At 44.3% G+C, this 20,007-nt stretch overlaps 1 protein-coding gene across 8 annotated transcripts in view; it reads left to right on the forward strand.

Moving 5' to 3' along the window:
* The window catches only part of DCUN1D2 (defective in cullin neddylation 1 domain containing 2), a 31,350-nt gene extending 12,814 nt beyond the window's left edge, over positions 1-18,536 (forward strand). For 7 of the 8 annotated variants that reach the window (XM_079779176.1, XM_079779175.1, XM_079779173.1 and 4 more), the window contains exons 4-8: positions 2,054-2,184; positions 11,441-11,485; positions 13,120-13,202; positions 15,491-15,587; positions 16,596-18,536. In XM_079779176.1, the coding sequence (XP_079635302.1) occupies positions 2,054-2,184; positions 11,441-11,485; positions 13,120-13,202; positions 15,491-15,587; positions 16,596-16,675 (436 nt within the window). In that variant the 3' untranslated portion in view covers positions 16,676-18,536. The remainder of the gene's footprint in view (positions 1-2,053; positions 2,185-11,440; positions 11,486-13,119; positions 13,203-15,490; positions 15,588-16,595) is intronic. The other variant, XM_079779174.1, reaches the window with a different exon arrangement.
* Positions 18,537-20,007: the final 1,471 nt, after the last annotated feature.

The following is a 20,007-nucleotide window of genomic DNA, read 5'->3' on the forward strand; positions in this document are numbered from 1 at the left end:
CATCTGATCCCTACCTCACACCACACATAAAATTTAATGGAATGTTATATAACAATGGAAATGAACCAACAATCCAAGTGGATTGTAGATCTCCATTTGAAAGGCTAAAGGCAGAAGCCTCTAGAAAATATTGTAGGAGAATATCTTTATGATTATTCAGTTGGGAAAGTTTTAAAATATCACCAAGAAAACACTACAAAGAAAATGGATAGAGTGTACTATACTAAAAATAACAGCTCATCAAGACACACCATCAAGGAAGTAGAAAGGCATCCCATATTCTGAAGTACTTTGAAAATACTTAAAAATCTCCTATAAAACAATAAGAAAAGGATAACCTAATTGAAAATGGGCAACAGACTTGAACAGGCACTTCACAAAAGAGAATTTCCAAGTGATCAGTGAAAATACAAGAATGTGCTCAATCTCATTCATTGGGGAAGTACAAATTAAAACTGCAATGAAATAGAACCTCACAACCCACTCTTTAGAGTGGCTAAAATAAGACAGTCACAAATATTAGTGAGAATGTGAGGCAACAGGGACTCTAGTGTACTGCTGGTGGCATGTGAAATGGGATGATCACGTTGGAAAACTGTTTGACGTTACTTATTAAACTGAAGGTGCACAGACCCTGTGAACCCAGCTGTTCTACTCTTGGGTGTGTCTAACATAACACATGCATATGTGTGCCAGGACACATGTACAGAACATTTTAAACATTCTTTGTAACCAGAAAACTAGAAGCAGCCAAAATATTTATCATCAGTAGAATATATAAATTATAAAATAGGAATTTAATGGAATGCTATATGACAATGGAAATGAATCAACCCCAGCCACACTGTCAGCACAAATGAGCCTCACAAACATAATGTTGGCACAGAAAGTCAGAGACAGAATAATACTCACCGTGAGGTCCCATTTAAAAAGTTCAGACGCAGGAATAACTAACACACTGTCAAGGATGCTTGTTGGAGTGATGGAGGCCTAAAGAAGAGCGAGGAAGTGGCCACGTGGAGGAAAGGGGTTGTAATGGGGAAGGACACACAGCCACGCCCCAGGTGCTGCTGCCTGCTGGTTCTTGATTGGCTGGGGGCAGGGCGGGGCTGGGGGCTGTCCGGAGCACCCATGACAGCCCTTGAAGCTGTGCATTTGTGCCTCTGAGTGTATTCATGGACTTGCTGGCCCGATAGTTCCGGCCTCTCCAGGACTTGCTCAGTTGTCTTTCCTCAGCCCTGCTCTACTCGGGTGTGTGGATAAATGAAGTGTTGCTTTTGTTCTCTTCCTTGCTGTGCAATCAAGATAAAAACGACAAACTTTATGTTTTGCTATTCTAGAGTCCGCTTTAAAGGCTTTTTAATATCTTAAAGGTTATTGACTTTGGAAGGCAAATTCAATTTTAAAACAATAGAGTTGTGTTTCGTTATACTTGGATATTTTAAATCTAAGCCACTGTAGTGAAGAAACCCCTTGATACAGTAGCTAAAGTGCCACAGGTTTATTTTCCTTCTGTAGGGGACAGTACGGTGGTAGCAGTGGTACGGGCTGGCAGAGTAACTCAGTTCCACGACGTCACTGAGGAAGTGGTGTGTCACTCTGTCATCTCCGGGCATTGGCCTCTGTGATTGAAGCTGCATAAAACATGTTCCTATTCCAGTTCACACAGAGGAGGGCAAGCAATTTTGTATTTTTTCTTTTAATGACAGATTTAAGACATCATTCACATGCCGTACAATTCACTCATTTACAGTGGTTTTGGTGTATTCAAAGAACTGTGCAGTCATCACCACAATCAGTTTTAGAGAATTTCAAGGCTTTTTAAGGCTTTTTAGCTAGAGAAAGAGGCCCATGAGAATTCCACCTACCCACCCCGCTTTGACCTAAGCCTCAGGCTGCACCACATTACAGTGAAGATGAGAATTGCTGGGGATTGGGGAGACCGGTCTCCTCCCCTTAACAAAGCGCCCTCTTTCTCTCTCTCTCTCTCTCTCTCTCTCTCTCTCTCTCTCTCTCTCTCTCTCTCTCTCTCTCTCTCTCTCTCTCGTCACAGGTGTGACAGCACAGAAAAGCTGAAAACTCTTCTACCAAGATTGGAGCAGGAGCTTAAGGACACGGTGAAGTTTAAGGATTTCTATCAGTTTACTTTTACCTTTGCTAAGAACCCTGGGCAAAAAGGTTTAGGTGAGTATAAAATCCAAATTTGTAAAAAGCCACATCTTGAGACTAAGTGAACATGATCAACAAGATTTCAGTCCTGCCTGCTGTAATGTTATTATCCCTCCTTGCGTTTTGCCCCCCTTTCCATTGATTTGCTCCATGTGCAGATAGGCCAGTTTGTAGTACCATATACTTGAATACCTCAACCAATATTACTCTCACATTCTGGGTTTGAATTTTAAAATGTAAATGAATTTGCAAATGCTCTGTGTTCTCTCATATTGGTATCTAATTGACTAATGAGGTAGAGAGGTCAGTAATTAATGTCTGCAATGGGCACGTTTGTACTGGCCAGGTGTGTGATCCCGCCTATGGTGTTGCTAAGATTGCCAGGTGACATTAGTCTTGTCCTGGTCTGGAGATTTAGACTAACTTACTTGAAACCAATTCTGATGTGCATTGGATTGCTTTAGTACAGGCCCACCTCGTCTTATTGTACTTCACAGATACTGTATTTTTAGTAACATTGAGGCAGGACCCTTCACCAGCAAAATGATTATGACTCTCTGAAGGCTCAGATGTTTTATTTGTGTGTTTTTTTAAAAATATATTTTATTGATTTTTTACAGAGAGGAAGGGAGAGGGATAGAGACTTAGAAACATCAATGAGAGAGAAACATCGATCAGCTGCCTCCTGCACACCCCCTACTGGGGATGTGCCCGCAACCAAGGTACATGCCCTTGACTGGAATCAAACCTAGGACCTTTCAGTCTGCAGGCCGACACTCTATCCACTGAGCCAAACCGGCTTCGGCGGAAGGCTCAGATGTTGATTCGCATTTTGTAGCAATAAAGTATTTTTAAGCTAAGGTATGTACATTGTTTTGGGGGAGTATAATGCTATTGCACACTTAATAGACTGTAGTATATTGTAAACGTAAATTTTATATGCACTGGAAAACCAAACAATTTGTGTTACTCACTTTATTGTGAAATTGGCTTTATTGTGGTGGTCTGGAACCGAACCTGCAACATCGCTCAGTTATTTGTTATAACTTGTGTTGTTATTGTGTATGGTACATTCGGAAATTTTTTAACTTAAAATTTTAGTTTAATTTTTTGTTTATTTGAAGGTTTTATTCTGCTTCTTTTCTTTTCTTTTTTTTTCTTTTCTTTTTTTTTCTTTTCTTTTTTTTTTTTTTGGGTTAATCCTCACCTGAGGATATGTTTCCCATTGATTTTTAGAGAGAGTGGAAGTGAGGGGGAGAGATCGAGAGAGAGAAACATTGATGTGAGAGAGAAACACATAAATTGGTTGTTTCTGGTTTGTGCCCGACAGAGGCCAGGGGTAGAACCTGCAACCAAGTTATGTCCTCTTCACCGGAATCAAACCCAGGTCTCTTTGAGGGCTGAATCCAACTGAGCCAAACCGGCCAGGGCTATTCTGCTTATTTTCATTTGTTTGGCCCCTAAGTACTATATAGTTTATTTTTGTCTTTTCTCTTTATAAAAATAAATCTATATTGACGTACATTTTGTTGCCTATTGTAGCAAACTTATTTATGTCTCATTCATTAAAATCTCTTATAAGTTTGGAAGGGAAATTATATAGGGATTAAGCTGGTATATTAGAAAGTACATTTTTAAGAAAAGTTTTTATAAATAAAAGCATTATAATAAGACTAGTAGCCCTGCACACGAATTCGTGCGCCAGTAGCTCACTGCCGCCCTCCAGTAGCTCTCCACCTGCTGCCCTGCCCTCCTGTAGCTCCCCCTGCCCCCCTCTCATAGCTTACTGCCCTGCCCCCTCCTATAGCTCTCCGCCGCCAGCTTGTAGCTCACTGCCCCACCCTCCTGCTGATCCGTGATCCGGTCATTACGCTTCATGGCATAATGACCATTTGCATATTACATCTTTATTATATAGGATGACAAAAATTAGGTAGAAAACCAGAAAGGGACTTGAAAATTCATAGAAAAATCAATTGTAAGCATTTGGTCTCAGGTCCTGATTTTCACTCATGAATGTTTGCAGGTGTGTGTGTAGTAGATATTCTTACCCTCTGTCTGACATTCTTTCTTTCCTTTTATCAACAGATCCAGGGAAGGTGCAGATTGAGGCAGCAGACACTTCTGTGTTAGATCAGGGAGATGGGCAGGAGTGGGGCACTAAGAACTGTGCCTCAGCAGGAAGGGGCACTGAGGACTGTGCCTCAGCAGGAAGGGGCACTGAGGACTGTGCCTCAGCAGGAAGGGCCACTGAGGACTGTGCCTCAACAGGAAGGGCCACTGAGTACTGTGCCTCAGAGCAGGAAGGGGCACTGAGGACTGTGCTCAGAGCAGGAAGGGGCACTGAGGACTGTGCCTCAGCAGGAAGGGGCACTGAGGACTGTGCCTCAGCAGGAAGGGGCACTGAGGACTGTGCTCAGAGCAAGAAGGGGCACTGAGGACTGTGCCTCAGCAGGAAGGGGCACTGAGGACTGTGCTCAGAGCAGGAAGGGGCACTGAGGGCTGTGCTCAGAGCAGGAAGGGGCACTGAGGGCTGTGCCTCAGCAGGAAGGGGCACTGAGGACTGTGCCTCAGCAGGAAGGGGCACTGAGGGCTGTGCTCAGAGCAGGAAGGGGCACTGAGGACTGTGCTCAGAGAAGGAAGGGGCACTGAAGACTCTGCTCAGAGCAGAAAGGGGCACTGAGGACTGTGCTCAGAGCAGGAAGGGGCACTGAGGACTGTGCTCAGAGCAGGAAGGGGCACTGAGGACTGTGCCACAGCAGGAAGGGGCACTGAGGACTGTGCTCAGAGCAGGAAGGGGCACTGAGGACTGTGCCTCAGCAGGAAGGGGCACTGAGGACTGTGCTCAGAGCAGGAAGGGGCACTGAGGACTGTGCCTTAGCAGGAAGGGGCACTGAGGACTGTGCCTCAGCAGGAAGGGGCACTGAGGACTGTGCTCAGAGCAGGAAGGGGCACTGAGGACTGTGCTCAGAGCAGGAAGGGGCACTGAGGACTGTGCCTCAGCAGGAAGGGGCACTGAGGACTGTGCCTCAGCAGGAAGGGGCACTGAGGACTGTGCTCAGAGCAGGAAGGGGCACTGAGGACTGTGCTCAGAGCAGGAAGGGGCACTGAGGACTGTGCTCAGAGCAGGAAGGGGCACTGAGGACTGTGCTCAGAGCAGGAAGGGGCACTGAGGACTGTGCCTCAGCAGGAAGGGGCACTGAGGACTGTGCTCAGAGCAGGAAGGGGCACTGAGGACTGTGCTCAGAGCAGGAAGGGGCACTGAGGGCTGTGCCTCAGCAGGAAGGGGCACTGAGGACTGTGCTCAGAGCAGGAAGGGGCACTGAGGACTGTGCTCAGAGCAGGAAGGGGCACTGAGGACTGTGCTCAGAGCAGGAAGGGGCACTGAGGGCTGTGCCTCAACAGGAAGGGGCACTGAGGACTATGCTCAGAGCAGGAAGGGGCACTGAGGACTGTGCTCAGAGCAGGAAGGGGCACTGAGGACTGTGCTCAGAGCAGGAAGTGGCACTGAGGACTGTGCTCAGAGCAGGAAGGGGCACTGAGGACTGTGCCTCAGCAGGAAGGGGCACTGAGGACTGTGCCTCAGCAGGAAGGGGCACTGAGGACTGTGCTCAGAGCAGGAAGGGGCACTGAGGACTGTGCTCAGAGCAGGAAGGGGCACTGAGGGCTGTGCTCAGAGCAGGAAGGAGCACTGAGGACTGTGCTCAGAGCAGGAAGGGGCACTGAGGACTGTGCCTCAGCAGGAAGGGGCACTGAGGACTGTGCCTCAGCAGGAAGGGGCACTGAGGACTGTGCTCAGAACAGGAAGGGGCACTGAGGACTGTGCCTCAGCAGGAAGGGGCACTGAGGTCTGTGCCTCAGCAGGAAGGGGCACTGAGGGCTGTGCCTCAGCAGGAAGGGGCACTGAGGACTGTGCCTCAGCAGGAAGGGGCACTGAGGACTGTGCTCAGAACAGGAAGGGGCACTGAGGACTGTGCCTCAGCAGGAAGGGGCACTGAGGACTGTGCTCAGAGCAGGAAGGGGCACTGAGGACTGTGCCTCAGCAGGAAGGGGCACTGAGGACTGTGCCTCAGCAGGAAGGGGCACTGAGGACTGTGCTCAGAACAGGAAGGGGCACTGAGGGCTGTGCCTCAGCAGGAAGGGGCACTGAGGGCTGTGCCTCAGCAGGAAGGGGCACTGAGGACTGTGCCTCAGCAGGAAGGGGCACTGAGGGCTGTGCCTCAGCAGGAAGGGGCACTGAGGACTGTGCCTCAGCAGGAAGGGGCACTGAGGACTGTGCTCAGAACAGGAAGGGGCACTGAGGGCTGTGCCTCAGCAGGAAGGGGCACTGAGGGCTGTGCCTCAGCAGGAAGGGGCACTGAGGACTGTGCTCAGAGCAGGAAGGGGCACTGAGGACTGTGCTCAGAGCAGGAAGGGGCACTGAGGACTGTGCTCAGAGCAGGAAGGGGCACTGAGGACTGTGCTCAGAGCAGGAAGGGGCACTGAGGACTATGCTCAGAGCATGAAGGGAGCTGCAGGCTCTTCTGTCTTTGACCAGATGGACCAGCAGCTGTCCTTCCCAAGCACTATTTCCTGGTTCCTATGGCAGGGATTGTTTTCTTTGTTTTTCTGCAGTGTTTTGGGTCGTTCGTTTTTACCAGTTTTACCAGTGGGCCATCGATGTGGGATGAGTCTCTTGTCAGATCCCCTCTCTCTCTTGGCTGGTCCTCCATGGATGGGCTTCTGGCCCTGCATGTCACCTCACAGATCATGCACCTGCCACTTCACCCGCTGCAGAAGGCCTCTGCCACAAGGGTCCCGTTCAGAAACTTCCTTGAATGGATCTGCTTAAAACTTCAGAAGGTGGAAATGCAAGAACCGCTGGGAAAATATGAATGTAGCTTTTCCTATGCAAGGAAGCCGGTGAGCAAATAGAGCTGTTAGTTGTATGAGGTTGCAGCAGCGAGGAGTCTCCTACCACAGGGCTTCGCACAGTCCTCTTTGTCATGAGTCAGAGCCAAGGCCATGGAAAACTATTTGTGGGACCTCACAGGAAGAGAGGGTTCTGACACATTTGTTTGGGAAGAAAATTATCGATTTCCAGTTTGGTCTGACATCAGTGAGGATCTGGTTTCATAACCAAGTGCACAGACTGAATGGAAAGGAGAGTCCACGGCAGCACCAGGTTGACGGTTGAGCATCAGCCGTGAGGAGAAGCAGAAGCTGGGTTTTGTCTGTCCTCGCCCCTCACAGAGACCGACATGGGTCAGCTGACTGAGCTAAGGGGCCGAGGGACCACTGCCGGCTGGAGCCCTGACTTGCCCCTGCGCTCTCTGTGGCTCGCCGGGGTGCCACCTGGAGAAGAGCTTTCCTGACGCTTCCAGGAGGACCGCAAGGAAGCAAGACTCCGAGGCATTGGTAGCAGGGCCCTGGTTAAATTAGACTTTCAGATGCTTCCAGTTGTGTTAGTGCAGAGTGGAGCACGGTCTTGTGCTCTTGGGAAAATTAAAATACTTGGCAGACTTTAAAAATAAATAATTCCTGCAGGGCTACTCAGCAGCAAGGACTAACATCGGCGTGGAGTAATAGCATGTCGCCACAGACGCCTCAGCCCTGGACACGCTGTCTCCCTCTGTGTCTTTGCCACTCAGATGTCCAAATGCAAGACTGATCGCGACAGTCAGCGTGGCTTTTGTATGTATGTGGCAGCTTTTACCTTTTACCTGTTACTGGAAAGAAAGGTGGAAACTGGCATTTATGAAGCCCATACGATGTGGCAGCCAAGTGCCTTTATCTGATTCACACAAGCTTCATGCCCACTTTATAAACAGGGAAACAGGTTGAGGTGGAAGGACATTCTGGAGGGATGAACACAGTCTGTGACGGGGGGTTTGGAACCCACCGTCACCTCTCATTTGTTCACACCTGCCTGATAGGCTGCCTGATGTGAGCTGAGAGCCAGGGAACCAGGTTGGGGTGCACCGGGAGTCTAATACAGGAGAGCAGCAGCACGCATCCTGTCTCACCATCTCACTGTCATGGGCCTCAACAGGGAAAAGTTGGATGATCAAAGTAGGGTCAGGTCTGTCTTGGCCCGAGCATCCGCTCTGGTCACTCTACATGCCCGGGTACTGCCTGCCTTCTGGGGCTTTTTCCTCTGAGCCTGTCTGGCCGTTTTCCCACCAGCCTCCTCGCATTCTCCAAACACTCCAGGTCTCCGCTATAGCCACCCTCTGTGCCAAGGTATTTCCCATTCTACCTCCATCTTGCATTTGATATTATTTGGTTTCAATTTACTTGTTTTATACTATGTATATATATCGCTTCTTGGCCTTTTGGCTAAGATCAAGTGTAGTATCTGTTCTTATCAGTTTAATATACTATGCATATATATTGTATGAGCATATTACAATTCTAAATCTCTTAAAATGTCCACAGTTCTGTTTTAGCATAAATGACTTCACCTCAACTTTTAAAAGCCACAGACATTGCCAAAGAGCACAGTGATTTCCTCATGCAGTGTTGCCTCATCTGCTTATACCAGGGCTGGAGCCATTTAAAAGTGATGTGCTGCTCATTCCCTCCTGTGTGTGGACAGAAGGTTTCTTGCTCTCTCAGAAAGCTGCTGCAGCGTGTGCTGACTGAGGACATGTCACCTGGTGTGTGTGCAGCAGTCCTGACTGAGGACATGTCACCTGGTGTGTGCAGCAGTCCTGACTGAGGACATGTCACCTGGTGTGTGTGCAGTCCTGACTGAGGACATGTCACCTGGTGTGTGTGCAGCAGTCCTGACTGAGGACATGTCACCTGGTGTGTGCAGCAGTCCTGACTGAGGACATGTCACCTGGTGTGTGTGCAGTCCTGACTGAGGGCATGTCACCTGGTGTGTGCAGCAGTCCTGACTGAGGACATGTCACCTGGTGTGTGTGCAGCAGTCCTGACTGAGGACATGTCACCTGGTGTGTGCAGCAGTCCTGACTGAGGACATGTCACCTGGTGTGTGTGCAGTCCTGACTGAGGGCATGTCACCTGGTGTGTGCAGCAGTCCTGACTGAGGACATGTCACCTGGTGTGTGTGCAGTCCTGACTGAGGACATGTCACCTGGTGTGTGTGCAGCAGTCCTGACTGAGGACATGTCACCTGGTGTGTGCAGCAGTCCTGACTGAGGACATGTCACCTGGTGTGTGTGCAGTCCTGACTGAGGACATGTCACCTGGTGTGTGTGCAGCAGTCCTGACTGAGGACATGTCACCTGGTGTGTGCAGCAGTCCTGACTGAGGACATGTCACCTGGTGTGTGTGCAGTCCTGACTGAGGGCATGTCACCTGGTGTGTGAGCTGCAGTCCTGACTGAGGACATGTCACCTGGTGTGTGTACAGTCCTGACTGAGGATATGTCCCTGGTGTGTGTGCAGTAGTCCTAACTGAGAACATGGGAAAAATAGCCTCCTTCCCAGGTGAGGATTTAAAAAATAATAATCACTAGAGAATTAAAACAGTTACTGATTTTGTTTCTTTGCTTTATGAGGCTAATTAAGAGAACATGGCCCTAGCTGGTTTGGCTCAGTGGACCAAATGATCCCGGGTTCAATTCCAGTCAAGGGCATGTACCTTGGTTCAGGCTCCTCCCCAGCCTGGGCCCATGTGCAGGAGGCAACCAATCAATGTGTTTCTTTCACATCATTATTTCTCTCTGTCTTTCCCTCTCCCACTCTCTCTAAAAATCAATGGGAAAATATCCTCTGGTGAGGATTAAAAAAGAGAGAGAGAATATGAAATTGTATTAAAGAAAATAACAGCCTCTTCAGGAAATGATTAAATTATTTGAACATTTCAAATACATTACAGTCTCTGTTTTAGAAGGTTTTGAAGGTGTATTTTTTAAAGAAATAAAGCAAGACAAATAATTTTATGACTACACACCCTAAACAGAACAATTTAATTTATGATTTCCAAAGTATATTATATGGTCTGCCTCCTAACAGATTCAGTATAAATTAAAGAGATTGATACAGGTGTTCCTGTAGTTCCTAGAAAAAGCATGGGTGTCAGTGGAAAGGGTAATAAAAAGAGATTTATCTTTCATTTCCTTCATGTTTGTGTGTCTGTTTATGTGTATGTGTTAAGATTATGAGTATTGTTTTATTTTTTTTTAATTTCTTTATTGATTAAGGTATTACATATTTGTCCTCATCCCTCTATTACCTTCCCAACCCCCCCTCCCACTCATGCCCCCACCCCCCTGTTGTCTGTGACCACTGGTTAGGCTTAAATGCATGCATACAAGTCCTTTGGTTGATCTCTCCCCCTTACTCCCACCCTCCCCTACCTTCCCTCTGAGGTTTGACAGTCTGATCGATGCTTCCCTGTCTCTGGATCTGTTTTTGTTCATCAGTTTATGTTGTTCATTATTTCGAGTATTGTTTTATGTATGATTATTCTTTAGCCTATACTTAACTGATAGTCAACATAATAAAGAAGATAATTAAAGCTACTTGATTCTTAGTTTTAATGTAAGAAGCTTAGCGTAGTTTCATACTGTCTAGAGTCTGGAATTAGTTGGCTTTGGGAAATTGATTTTTTTAAGGAATAGTCCCATGATTTTAATATATTTTTTTATTGATTTTTTACAGAGAGGAAGAGAGAGGGATAGAGAGTTAGAAACATCGATGAGAGAGAAACATGGATCAGCTGCCTCTTGCACACCCCCTACTGGGGATGTGCCCGCAACCCAGGTACATGCCCTTGACCGGAATTGAACCTGGGACCCTTGAGTCCGCAGGCCGATGCTCTATCCACTGAGCCAAACCGGTTTCGGCATTAGCGAATTTTTATATCCGCTCAAAGATCTTTTTTTTTTGAGAGAAGGGTCATTTTTATTATCTAATTCTAAATGGAGCATCACAAACATAGATTTAAAGTAGTAACACCTTCATCTAAACATTTTCTTACTCAGGAGATGAGAGTTTTCAGAGATTATTGGAAAGAATCTAGGTACTATAAAAATTATTTTTATAGCCACTGGAGTAGCTGTTGTTCATGATTTCAGCTCTCAAGTTTTATCATTTTGAGTTTTGTTGCTGTTATCTTGCAAATAGCTGAGTTTACTAGGATAATATTAAACATTTTTACATAGGCAATACTAAATATTGAAAATGCATACTTTTACTTTTGGTTGTATGGTTTACAAACATACAAATCAGGAACTTTATAAGAGATTTCTAGGACCAAACTAATCCAGAATTAACTAGATTAAATGTCTGCCATAAAATTATTTTTCTTTCCTTCCCAGGTTTACCTCCATTTCTCAGTGTGAGACTTTTCATCATTAAGATGAGTTGAGTATAGATTTCAATTAACGTTCTTCCTAAGTGATAAGGATGTAGACTTAGCTGGACAAGACTAACCATCTTAGCATTATACTGCGGGCCCCATAGGTAAGGTTCAGCGAGCCTTTCCATGCTATTGATTCCTTGACATTTTCTGACCATTTATTTCTTTCTGATTAAGACTCCAGGATATTTAAGACTGAGAAAGTCTATCATGGACTTCAAACATGTAGGAAATATGGGCATGTTGTTTCAGGTTGATGGCTGTTCATACACCTGTTTTTAATAATGAGCTATCCTGGAAATCTCAGGTTAGAGCTGTAACTTTAATAATTTTTGTCCAAGTGGGACCAAACAAGATTTAAATGAAAATCTTTTAGTATTTTGCATTTAAAATGTTACCTTAAATATTTATTCACCTGCTCTTCACATTAGTTTTATCTGACATACAAATGTAAATATATAATTAGGAAATTATGTCATTATAATTGTTCTTTTACTATCTAAAAGTGGTGAGCACTATTCAACATGATTAAAGGTTATCAATTTTTAAGAAATAAACTTCTTGGCCTCTTTATGTACTTTCTATGTCAAGCATATAAAAAGTAAAGATATTAAACTTCTGTTGAACAGAATGAATCTCAATATTCCAAAAATTATGAATTAGGGATAACATAACACAGTCCTAAAAGCCAGCATTCATATTACATTAAGATGTCATCTTAAGATTGAGCTCTACAACATAGTATTGTATAGAAGTGGTGAAATGATCACTACCTTCCAGTGGAGGGTAAATGAGGACATTGACTTTGATTAATAACTGTCTAGATTTTTAACTCTCCTTACATCAGTGAAAGTGCTTTCCCCTAAACCTGCTTATTTGTCTTAACTGTGTCTTGAGGAATTCAAAGTCCTTACAAAGCTTGTATGATTTACTTTGGAATCAGATTCTGTTTTAATTTTTATAGTAGCAAGGCAAGTCAGTTTGAAAAACACTGTCACTTTCTTTCTAAACAAGTTGTTTAACTTGTAGTTCATCACTTAGAAAGCACATTGGCCTACTTAAAAAAAAACACCATATGCATTAATAGTATCCAGGTTAGCTCAGGTTTAAAGAAAGCCCGGTGCATATGAAAATGAGAGTCTCCAAAAATTATTGATTAGGGGATAATTATTGACATGTTCAAATAACATAAAATGCAGATCCTTTTTTGAAGATATTTGTCTAGAGTTATAAAATTAGATTGACCATAATTTCAAGAACATTTCTGGCCCAGCTGGCATGGCTCAGTGGTTGATCATTGACCTATGAACCAGGAGATCAAGGTTGGATTCCCAGTCAGGGAACATGCCCGAGTTGAGGGCTCAATCCCTAGTAGGTGGCATGCAGGAGGCAGCCGATCGATGATTCACACTCATCATTGATGTTTATATATCTCTCTCCCTCTCCCTTCCTCTCTAATATCAATAAAAAAATATTTTTTTAAAAAAAGAACATTTCTGTAAGGATTAAGCCTCATATTATTCTTGGGTAAGACTACTCTTTTGTTAAGTGAATATCAGTGTGCTAAGAAGTGATTGTTTTTGTGCAGTAGAAAAAGAAATTGGGATTTACTAACTGCTCTTTCTCTCTTCTTGCCAGATTTAGAAATGGCTGTTGCATATTGGAATTTAGTATTATCTGGAAGGTTTAAGTTTTTAGATCTTTGGAACACCTTTTTATTGGTAAGTGCCCTCCTGCTTCTTGCCATGTGAGCCAGTGTGAAGCGGGTCAGCAGGTTGTGTGGCTGTGCATTTTATCTCACCAAAGTATTACACCTGGGCATGGAGGTAAATCAAAGCCCTATGCAAAGATCAGTTTAGCCACCTGTGGAGTGAGGCAGCCCGTGAGTTTCAGGCAGGGCTGCTCCCAGGCTGACTGCGAAAGTGACTCCTTCTGGGCTGGGGTTTCAGATGCGGGATTGTATCGTCCAGTGGAACCCTGCCACTGTGTGTGGGTTCATAGTCTGATGCCATTTTAAGATGTATTTTATGATGCCTAGAAGGGAAGGAGGGCATAGCTGGCCCCTTTAGGAGGGAGTCCGTCTATGCTGGAGGCAGACATTCCAGTCATCTGAGCCTTCTGTGTGTGTTTTTTAATAAAAATCCTCCATTGTGTTTTTGGGTTTTTTTTTACATTTCTTTATTGATTTCAGAGAGGAAGGGAGAAAGAGAGAGATAGAAACATCAATGATGAGAGAGAATCATTGATCAGCTGCCTCCCCCACACTCCCACTGGGGATCGAGCCCACAACCTGGGCATGTGCCCTTGGCTGGAATCGAACCTGGGACCCTTCAGTCCCCAGGCTGACGCTCTATCCACTGAGCCAAGCCAGCCAGGGCATCTGGGCCTTCTTAGTGAGAGGGCTCCTTTCAGTGTGAAACAAGGGAAGCTGGTGTCGCTTTGGGCTATTTGGAGTGTGTGGAGTACAAGGACACTCCAGACTCCAAAACAGACAATTGTGATACCAGATGTGCCCAGGTCTCCCTTGTCGGCTCCATCTGTGATGTGAGAGGAGCCCTGACCTGGCTGAGGACAAACCCCTCCACTGGGAACAGTTGAATTTTAAGACCCTCCTTGAAGTAGCATGATAATGCCTACATTCAACTTAATAACAACAGGTCACATTTTCTCGTTTTGTGGCCAGTAACCTCCGTTGCAGATATTCCCCTGAGAACCTGCGCCCATATTTTTAAAAAATAGCTTTTTATATGTTTTTATTGATTTCAGAGAGGAAGGGGGAGAGAGAGAGAAACATCAGTGATGAGAGAGAATCTTTGATCAGCTGCCTTCTGCACACCAAACACTGGGGATCGAGCTTACAACCCAGGCATGTGCTCTGACCAGGAATCAAACCGTGACCTCCTGGTTCATAGGTCGACACTTAACTGCTGAGCCATGCCGGCCCAGCGCCTCTCACATTTTTTTAACAGCAACACTGGGAACAGCCAGTGTCTATAAGCAGGAGAGGGGGTAAAAACTGAGTATAAATGCATAGAAGACAACTGAAGAGAATGAAAACGAATCAATCTAGATTTACATGCAATAGGCTGGATACATTTCAAACAGTGTTGAGTGAAACAAAAACAAGTTGCAGAAGACTACATAGGATTTGGTAGTAGTTATATAAATGTTTTAAAATGTAAGACAGCCCTAGTTGGTTTGGCTAAGTGGATAGAGCATCAGCCTGCAGACTGAATGGTCCCGGGTTCGATTCCAGTCAAGGGCACATGCCTGGGTTGCAGGCTCAATCCCCACTAGGGGGTGTGTAGGAGGCAGCCGATCAATGATTCTCATCATTGATGTTTCTCTCCCTCTCCCTTCCTCTCAAATCAATAAAAATATATTATAAAAAAGTAAGACAAGCATCTAAGTTGTTATGAATACACATGCATGTACTATATGTACAAAGACAGGCATGAGAATGATAAATGCTAACCAGGGGATGAGTACCTCTGTAAGAAGAAAGAGCAGGATGAGAGAAGTTCTGGGGTTGCAGGTTTGCCCCTGCAGCTGGATGGTGAACCATAGAACATGGTGTTATATTATTCTCCATGTCTTTGGTAGATCTGGAATATTGAATGACAAAGATACTTATAGAAAATTGTCCCAATACACTGCAAAACCTATCTAGTGTATAGAAAATTAATGTATCAAAATACAACTTGCCAATTGCCCTGCACTGTTTCTGAATTGGTTCTGGGTGAGACAAAGAGATTAAAAATGCTACCCTTGTATTTGACTGTAAAAGGAGCTTATAATCTTTGTATTTTACATGTTTTGTTTTTAAAAAAAGTTTACTTTCTATATTTGTGCATCGGTATTATGTAACTCTTAACATTTGTCTATTTTTAACTTTTAACAGTTTTCTTATGATACTTATTCCTCATCCAATTATGTACTGAGATCACTAGCACACCTGAGAGTTATGGCTCTGTCTTAAATCTGGTGGTTTTCTTCTCTTATGTATCAGGAGCATCACAAAAGGTCAATCCCAAGGGACACTTGGAACCTGTTGCTGGATTTTGGAAATATGATTGCAGATGACATGTCTAACTATGACGAAGAAGGTACAAGAAGTTGAAGTTGTAGTACTTTGGGTGATCACCAAAAATGCTGATATGTATGTTAACTTCTCCTGCCCTAGAGCACAGGACGGCGATGGTGACACAGACGCTGGGGTCATACAAACCAGAGAATAGAGGACAGTGATGGTGACACCGACACTGGGGTCAGATGAACCAGAGAATAGAGGACAGTGATGGTGACATAGACAGTGGGATCGGATGAACTGAGAATAGAAGACAGTGATGGTGACACAGACACTGGGGTCGGGTGAACCCTAGAATAGAGGACAGTGATGGTGACACAGACACTGGGGTCGGGTGAACCCTAGAATAGAGGACAGTGATGGTGACACAGACGCTGGGGTCGGATGAACCCTAGGATAGAGGACAGTGATGGTGACACAGACACTGGGGTCAGACAGACCCAGTTGACTCCTGGCTTTACCCCATTGCTGAAATGGAGGTGGTGATGAAAATAATAGTATCCACTTCATTATATCTTGTAAATCACACAAAAGAAAAATAGGGTTCATTTAATCAAGAAGACAGTTCTCTAAATTAAAGCATTTAAAATATGGGCGTGCAGAGAGCCCCTGGCAGAACCGTAGAACCAGACAGGTGTTTGGAAAAGGCTACTCCAAGGACGTAATCCCATTTGGTGCCTCAGGTCGTTAGGCTGGTTAAGCTAATTTGATGAGTCCAGCTTATATTTACCTACATGAACATAACCACACACTTAGTAGCCCCTGCCCCCAAGTGTTCAGCTGGCCCTGTGTGCCACTGTTGTTAGTGAGGGCCATGCCCACATGAGCACACCATGATCTGCCAGCCCTGGTGCAGCTAGAGCAGAAGAAGTGGATAACTTCAGCAGTTAAGTGAAGCACAAGCTGTGGAAACTAAAAATCATTTGAGTTTTTTAACTGTAAGTGTTAGATTATGAAAACAGTGCTTTGAATAAAAAATACTGCTCTAAAATGTACATTTAAAAAAAATCTTTTTGTTTGTTTTTAGGAGCATGGCCTGTTCTTATAGATGATTTCGTAGAATATGCACGGCCCGTAGTCACAGGTGGCAAACACAGCCCTTTCTAGGCAGAAAATGAACATGGATTGGGATTGTAAAATGAACTGCCACCTGCAAGGAGACATTTTGGTCAGTTTCTGTGCACATATGTCACTGATCTCAGAAGCCATGGAACTGGAATGACCATCTCACTCTGCCTAAAGGAAACGGTGGCGGAGCCTGGACACCGTGGGAGACCCTCAGAAGAGAGCTGCTGTGGAATGTCCGCAGATGGGTCGCATAGCTGTTGCTTTAGGAGATTTCTGCATGATTTTTTTATTTATGAAAAAGTACTAGAGCCTGTTAGCAGGACTGCAGAGCATGCTGATAATTCATGATTTCAGGTGAACACCAGCAGTTACCACAGTCCACTGAATTATATTGTAATTACACTTAAAAAAAGTATTTGTGTCCTTGGTAGGATATTGTATTTTTATAAAGTCAAAGCTAAAGTGTGTGCCCAGAAGGAAATGATCTTGTGGATTCTAACATTTTTTTAAACTTGGTGCCAGGAATTCAAGATTTATATTTTTTGAATTATCAAATATCTAGATTTATCAGATCTATTTTTGTTTTAATTTTCTCTAGATGTTCATCTGAAAATCATTTTATAGTTCTTAATAGCTATTAGTTTCCAAAGCGATGGCACATGTATGTGATAATTCCAGGAAAGTTTTATTTTAAACAGCTTGCAAGTCAGCAGGTCTATTTTACTTCCAATAATGTCATTTGAACTTCCTAAGAAGTTTCGTAAAGTATGTTTTTTTAAAGAAATGTATTTTATTACACTTAAAAAGACATTTTTCCATGAAGAATATTTCTTTTATGAATGATGAATTATAGATTTAAAAATCAAGAGAGTCGGTTCCTTTCACATACCTGTAATCTCCATAATGTCCACTCTCCAGCCCTTCGTATGGTTGTACACATTTGGAAGCTAACATACACGTTGTCCAAAAAAACCCAAAAACCGAACCAGAAACCTTCATCTCATTTGTGAGCTGCAGTCTTGTCTTTGCCTCACGTTGCCCTCCGATTTTTCTGGTGTTTGCCTTGTCAAAGAGGATCATCCCGCGGCACAGGGATAGATGGGAGTTTTGTCTGCAGTTTTGAAAAATCACTGTGTGGACCCTACCTCCTATTTGAGAAGATCTTCCGCCATGAGTGTGCCTGCTGCCCGGCCCGCAACCTGGTTTAGGAGACAAGTGAATTGGGGTTATTTCAGGACAGGAAATTCACTCAGATTTCCTGTAAAAAGAAGGTGTGCCTAAAATGTGTCATTTTGATTTGACTTCCAAAAGTGTGATTCACTGTGTTTTAGGAAGTGCCCATGTGCAACACAAGGTTTGCGTATACTTACTCTATGTGAACTATTTATACTTTTGAATAGAGTCTTTCAAAGAGGGCAGCAGGCAGTGGAGGATTGGAAAGGGGGCTGAGGCCTGGAGACCACAGGCTACGCTGGGGTCACCCGCCCATGACTAGGTGCAGGGCCCAGGTAAGTCACTTCACCTCTCCCAGGCTGCCACTTCCATGTCTATAAAAGAAAAAGCAAGGCCAGCTCTATCTGTAAGTCTGTGATTCTCAGAGAGCATTTATTTTATATAATAAAAGCTAGCTTCAATAAAAACTTCAACAAATATAAAGCATCCTTCAGGCTTCGTGCATTCTTGACATGTAAATGTTCTGCTCAGAGACTTATTCTTAAGATTTAAAGTTATATGAGGAAAAAATGTTCTATGGGCTCAGTAGATATCAAAACATTAGTAATTGGACTAAGGGTCTTCAAAAAACGGTGGGTTTCTTTTTCTCCTATGATATACATTTAAGTCATGCATGCCATGAAAGTGCTAAGAACTTTGGAAACATTAAAATAAATTATTTTCTCTGGTGTGGTCTACATTTAATTCTACCCTCGGTTATTCCAGTACTCACCACTAGATGTCAGCCTCTTGATCAGTCATGGGGTGGCTACCTACAGGAAAGCCACCTCCGTAGCCCAGTGACAGGGACATTCCTACCTGTGCCGAGCCTGCCACCCTAGTTAAATGGTCATGTCCCAACATTGGCAGCTGCAGTCATTTAGGTTTTTTTAAGTGTCACATAGTGGCACTTAATATGAATTTCATGTGAAAAATTACAGATCTCATAATACACAGCCCTTGAGTTGATAGGAATCATATAACCCAGAATACACTGAAATGCAAGCTATAGATACATTGAAAAAACACAAATTAACCAAACATAATAGGTTTAATAAGTATATATTATTAGTGCCTTCATACAGTGCCTGCCAAGAATTTTTGGAATAGATGTCGCTTTTTTTGTCCTGGTGGCACGATACATGGATACATGCCATTGTGTTACTTTAACTCAGTAAAAGTTTAAGCGTAATATGCCTATCGCAGACTTCAGGCGCCTTGGAGGCAGAGTCGATTTTTTTTCGTTAGTTGCTGCATCCACACAGTTGGGGCTCAGTAAATGTTGCACAAACAAATAGTGAACTCATCTCTTCCTATTTGCTGACATAGGCCACGTAGTATGGAGTTCCTTCTAGCATCTGTGATAAAGGTTTCCACTGCCTCAGAATTAGCAAATGAATCTCACCCTAGACTATACCTCTGCCTTCAACAATAAATGTTCCTGCCCAATGGTGCTGGTCTACCTACAGTGGGAGTTGTCTAAAATAGGACTGTTGTCGTCTGTCTTGTCCTGGTGGATAAGAAATCTGCTTACCCAGAAACCCAGGGCGACCTGTACTGGCTTTTAAAGGACTATTTGCTTCAGGATCTCTCAGAACTGTGCTAGCTGGAATCGTTCTAGAATCTAGAATTCTAGAATCTAGAACCTTATTTTTAACAAGGGCTGTTATAGTGCTATGTGTTCATTTTAATGCACCCTAGCATACTCTTATTGTTGAAAGAAATTCCATTTTTAGCAGATGTGTTTCGGAAGTCCAGGTATGATACCCTCCCTCTTCTGGTATGATGTGTGCCCAGGTCCTAGGGACAAGGGGGAAGCACGGTCCCAGTGGGGGCAGTCACTCTCGAGGGCCTGGGACAGTGAGATGACTGCTTTCCTAACGCCTTGTTTCAAATCAAGATCCCTGGTTTAGACATCTCAGCTACCCTCTCCCCGCCGCCCCCCGGCCTCTTCATATCTTTGAACGTTCTTGTGAATGGACAGGGTGTTGATTTAAGTACCCGCTGCTGATGGCACCATCACAGATGCCACGGCGAGGCTCTGCTCTGTGCTCACATGCATTGCCATCTGAAGCCTGGTTATTTGGAGCCTTTTGTTGAACATTGAATTGTGAGAACACTTCGTAATCTTTCCCACTGGATGGAGCCGGGTATGCTTT

Source organism: Cnephaeus nilssonii (assembly GCF_951640355.1).
Source record: "Cnephaeus nilssonii genome assembly, chromosome: 8".
Taxonomy (NCBI): Eukaryota; Metazoa; Chordata; class Mammalia; order Chiroptera; family Vespertilionidae; genus Cnephaeus; species Cnephaeus nilssonii.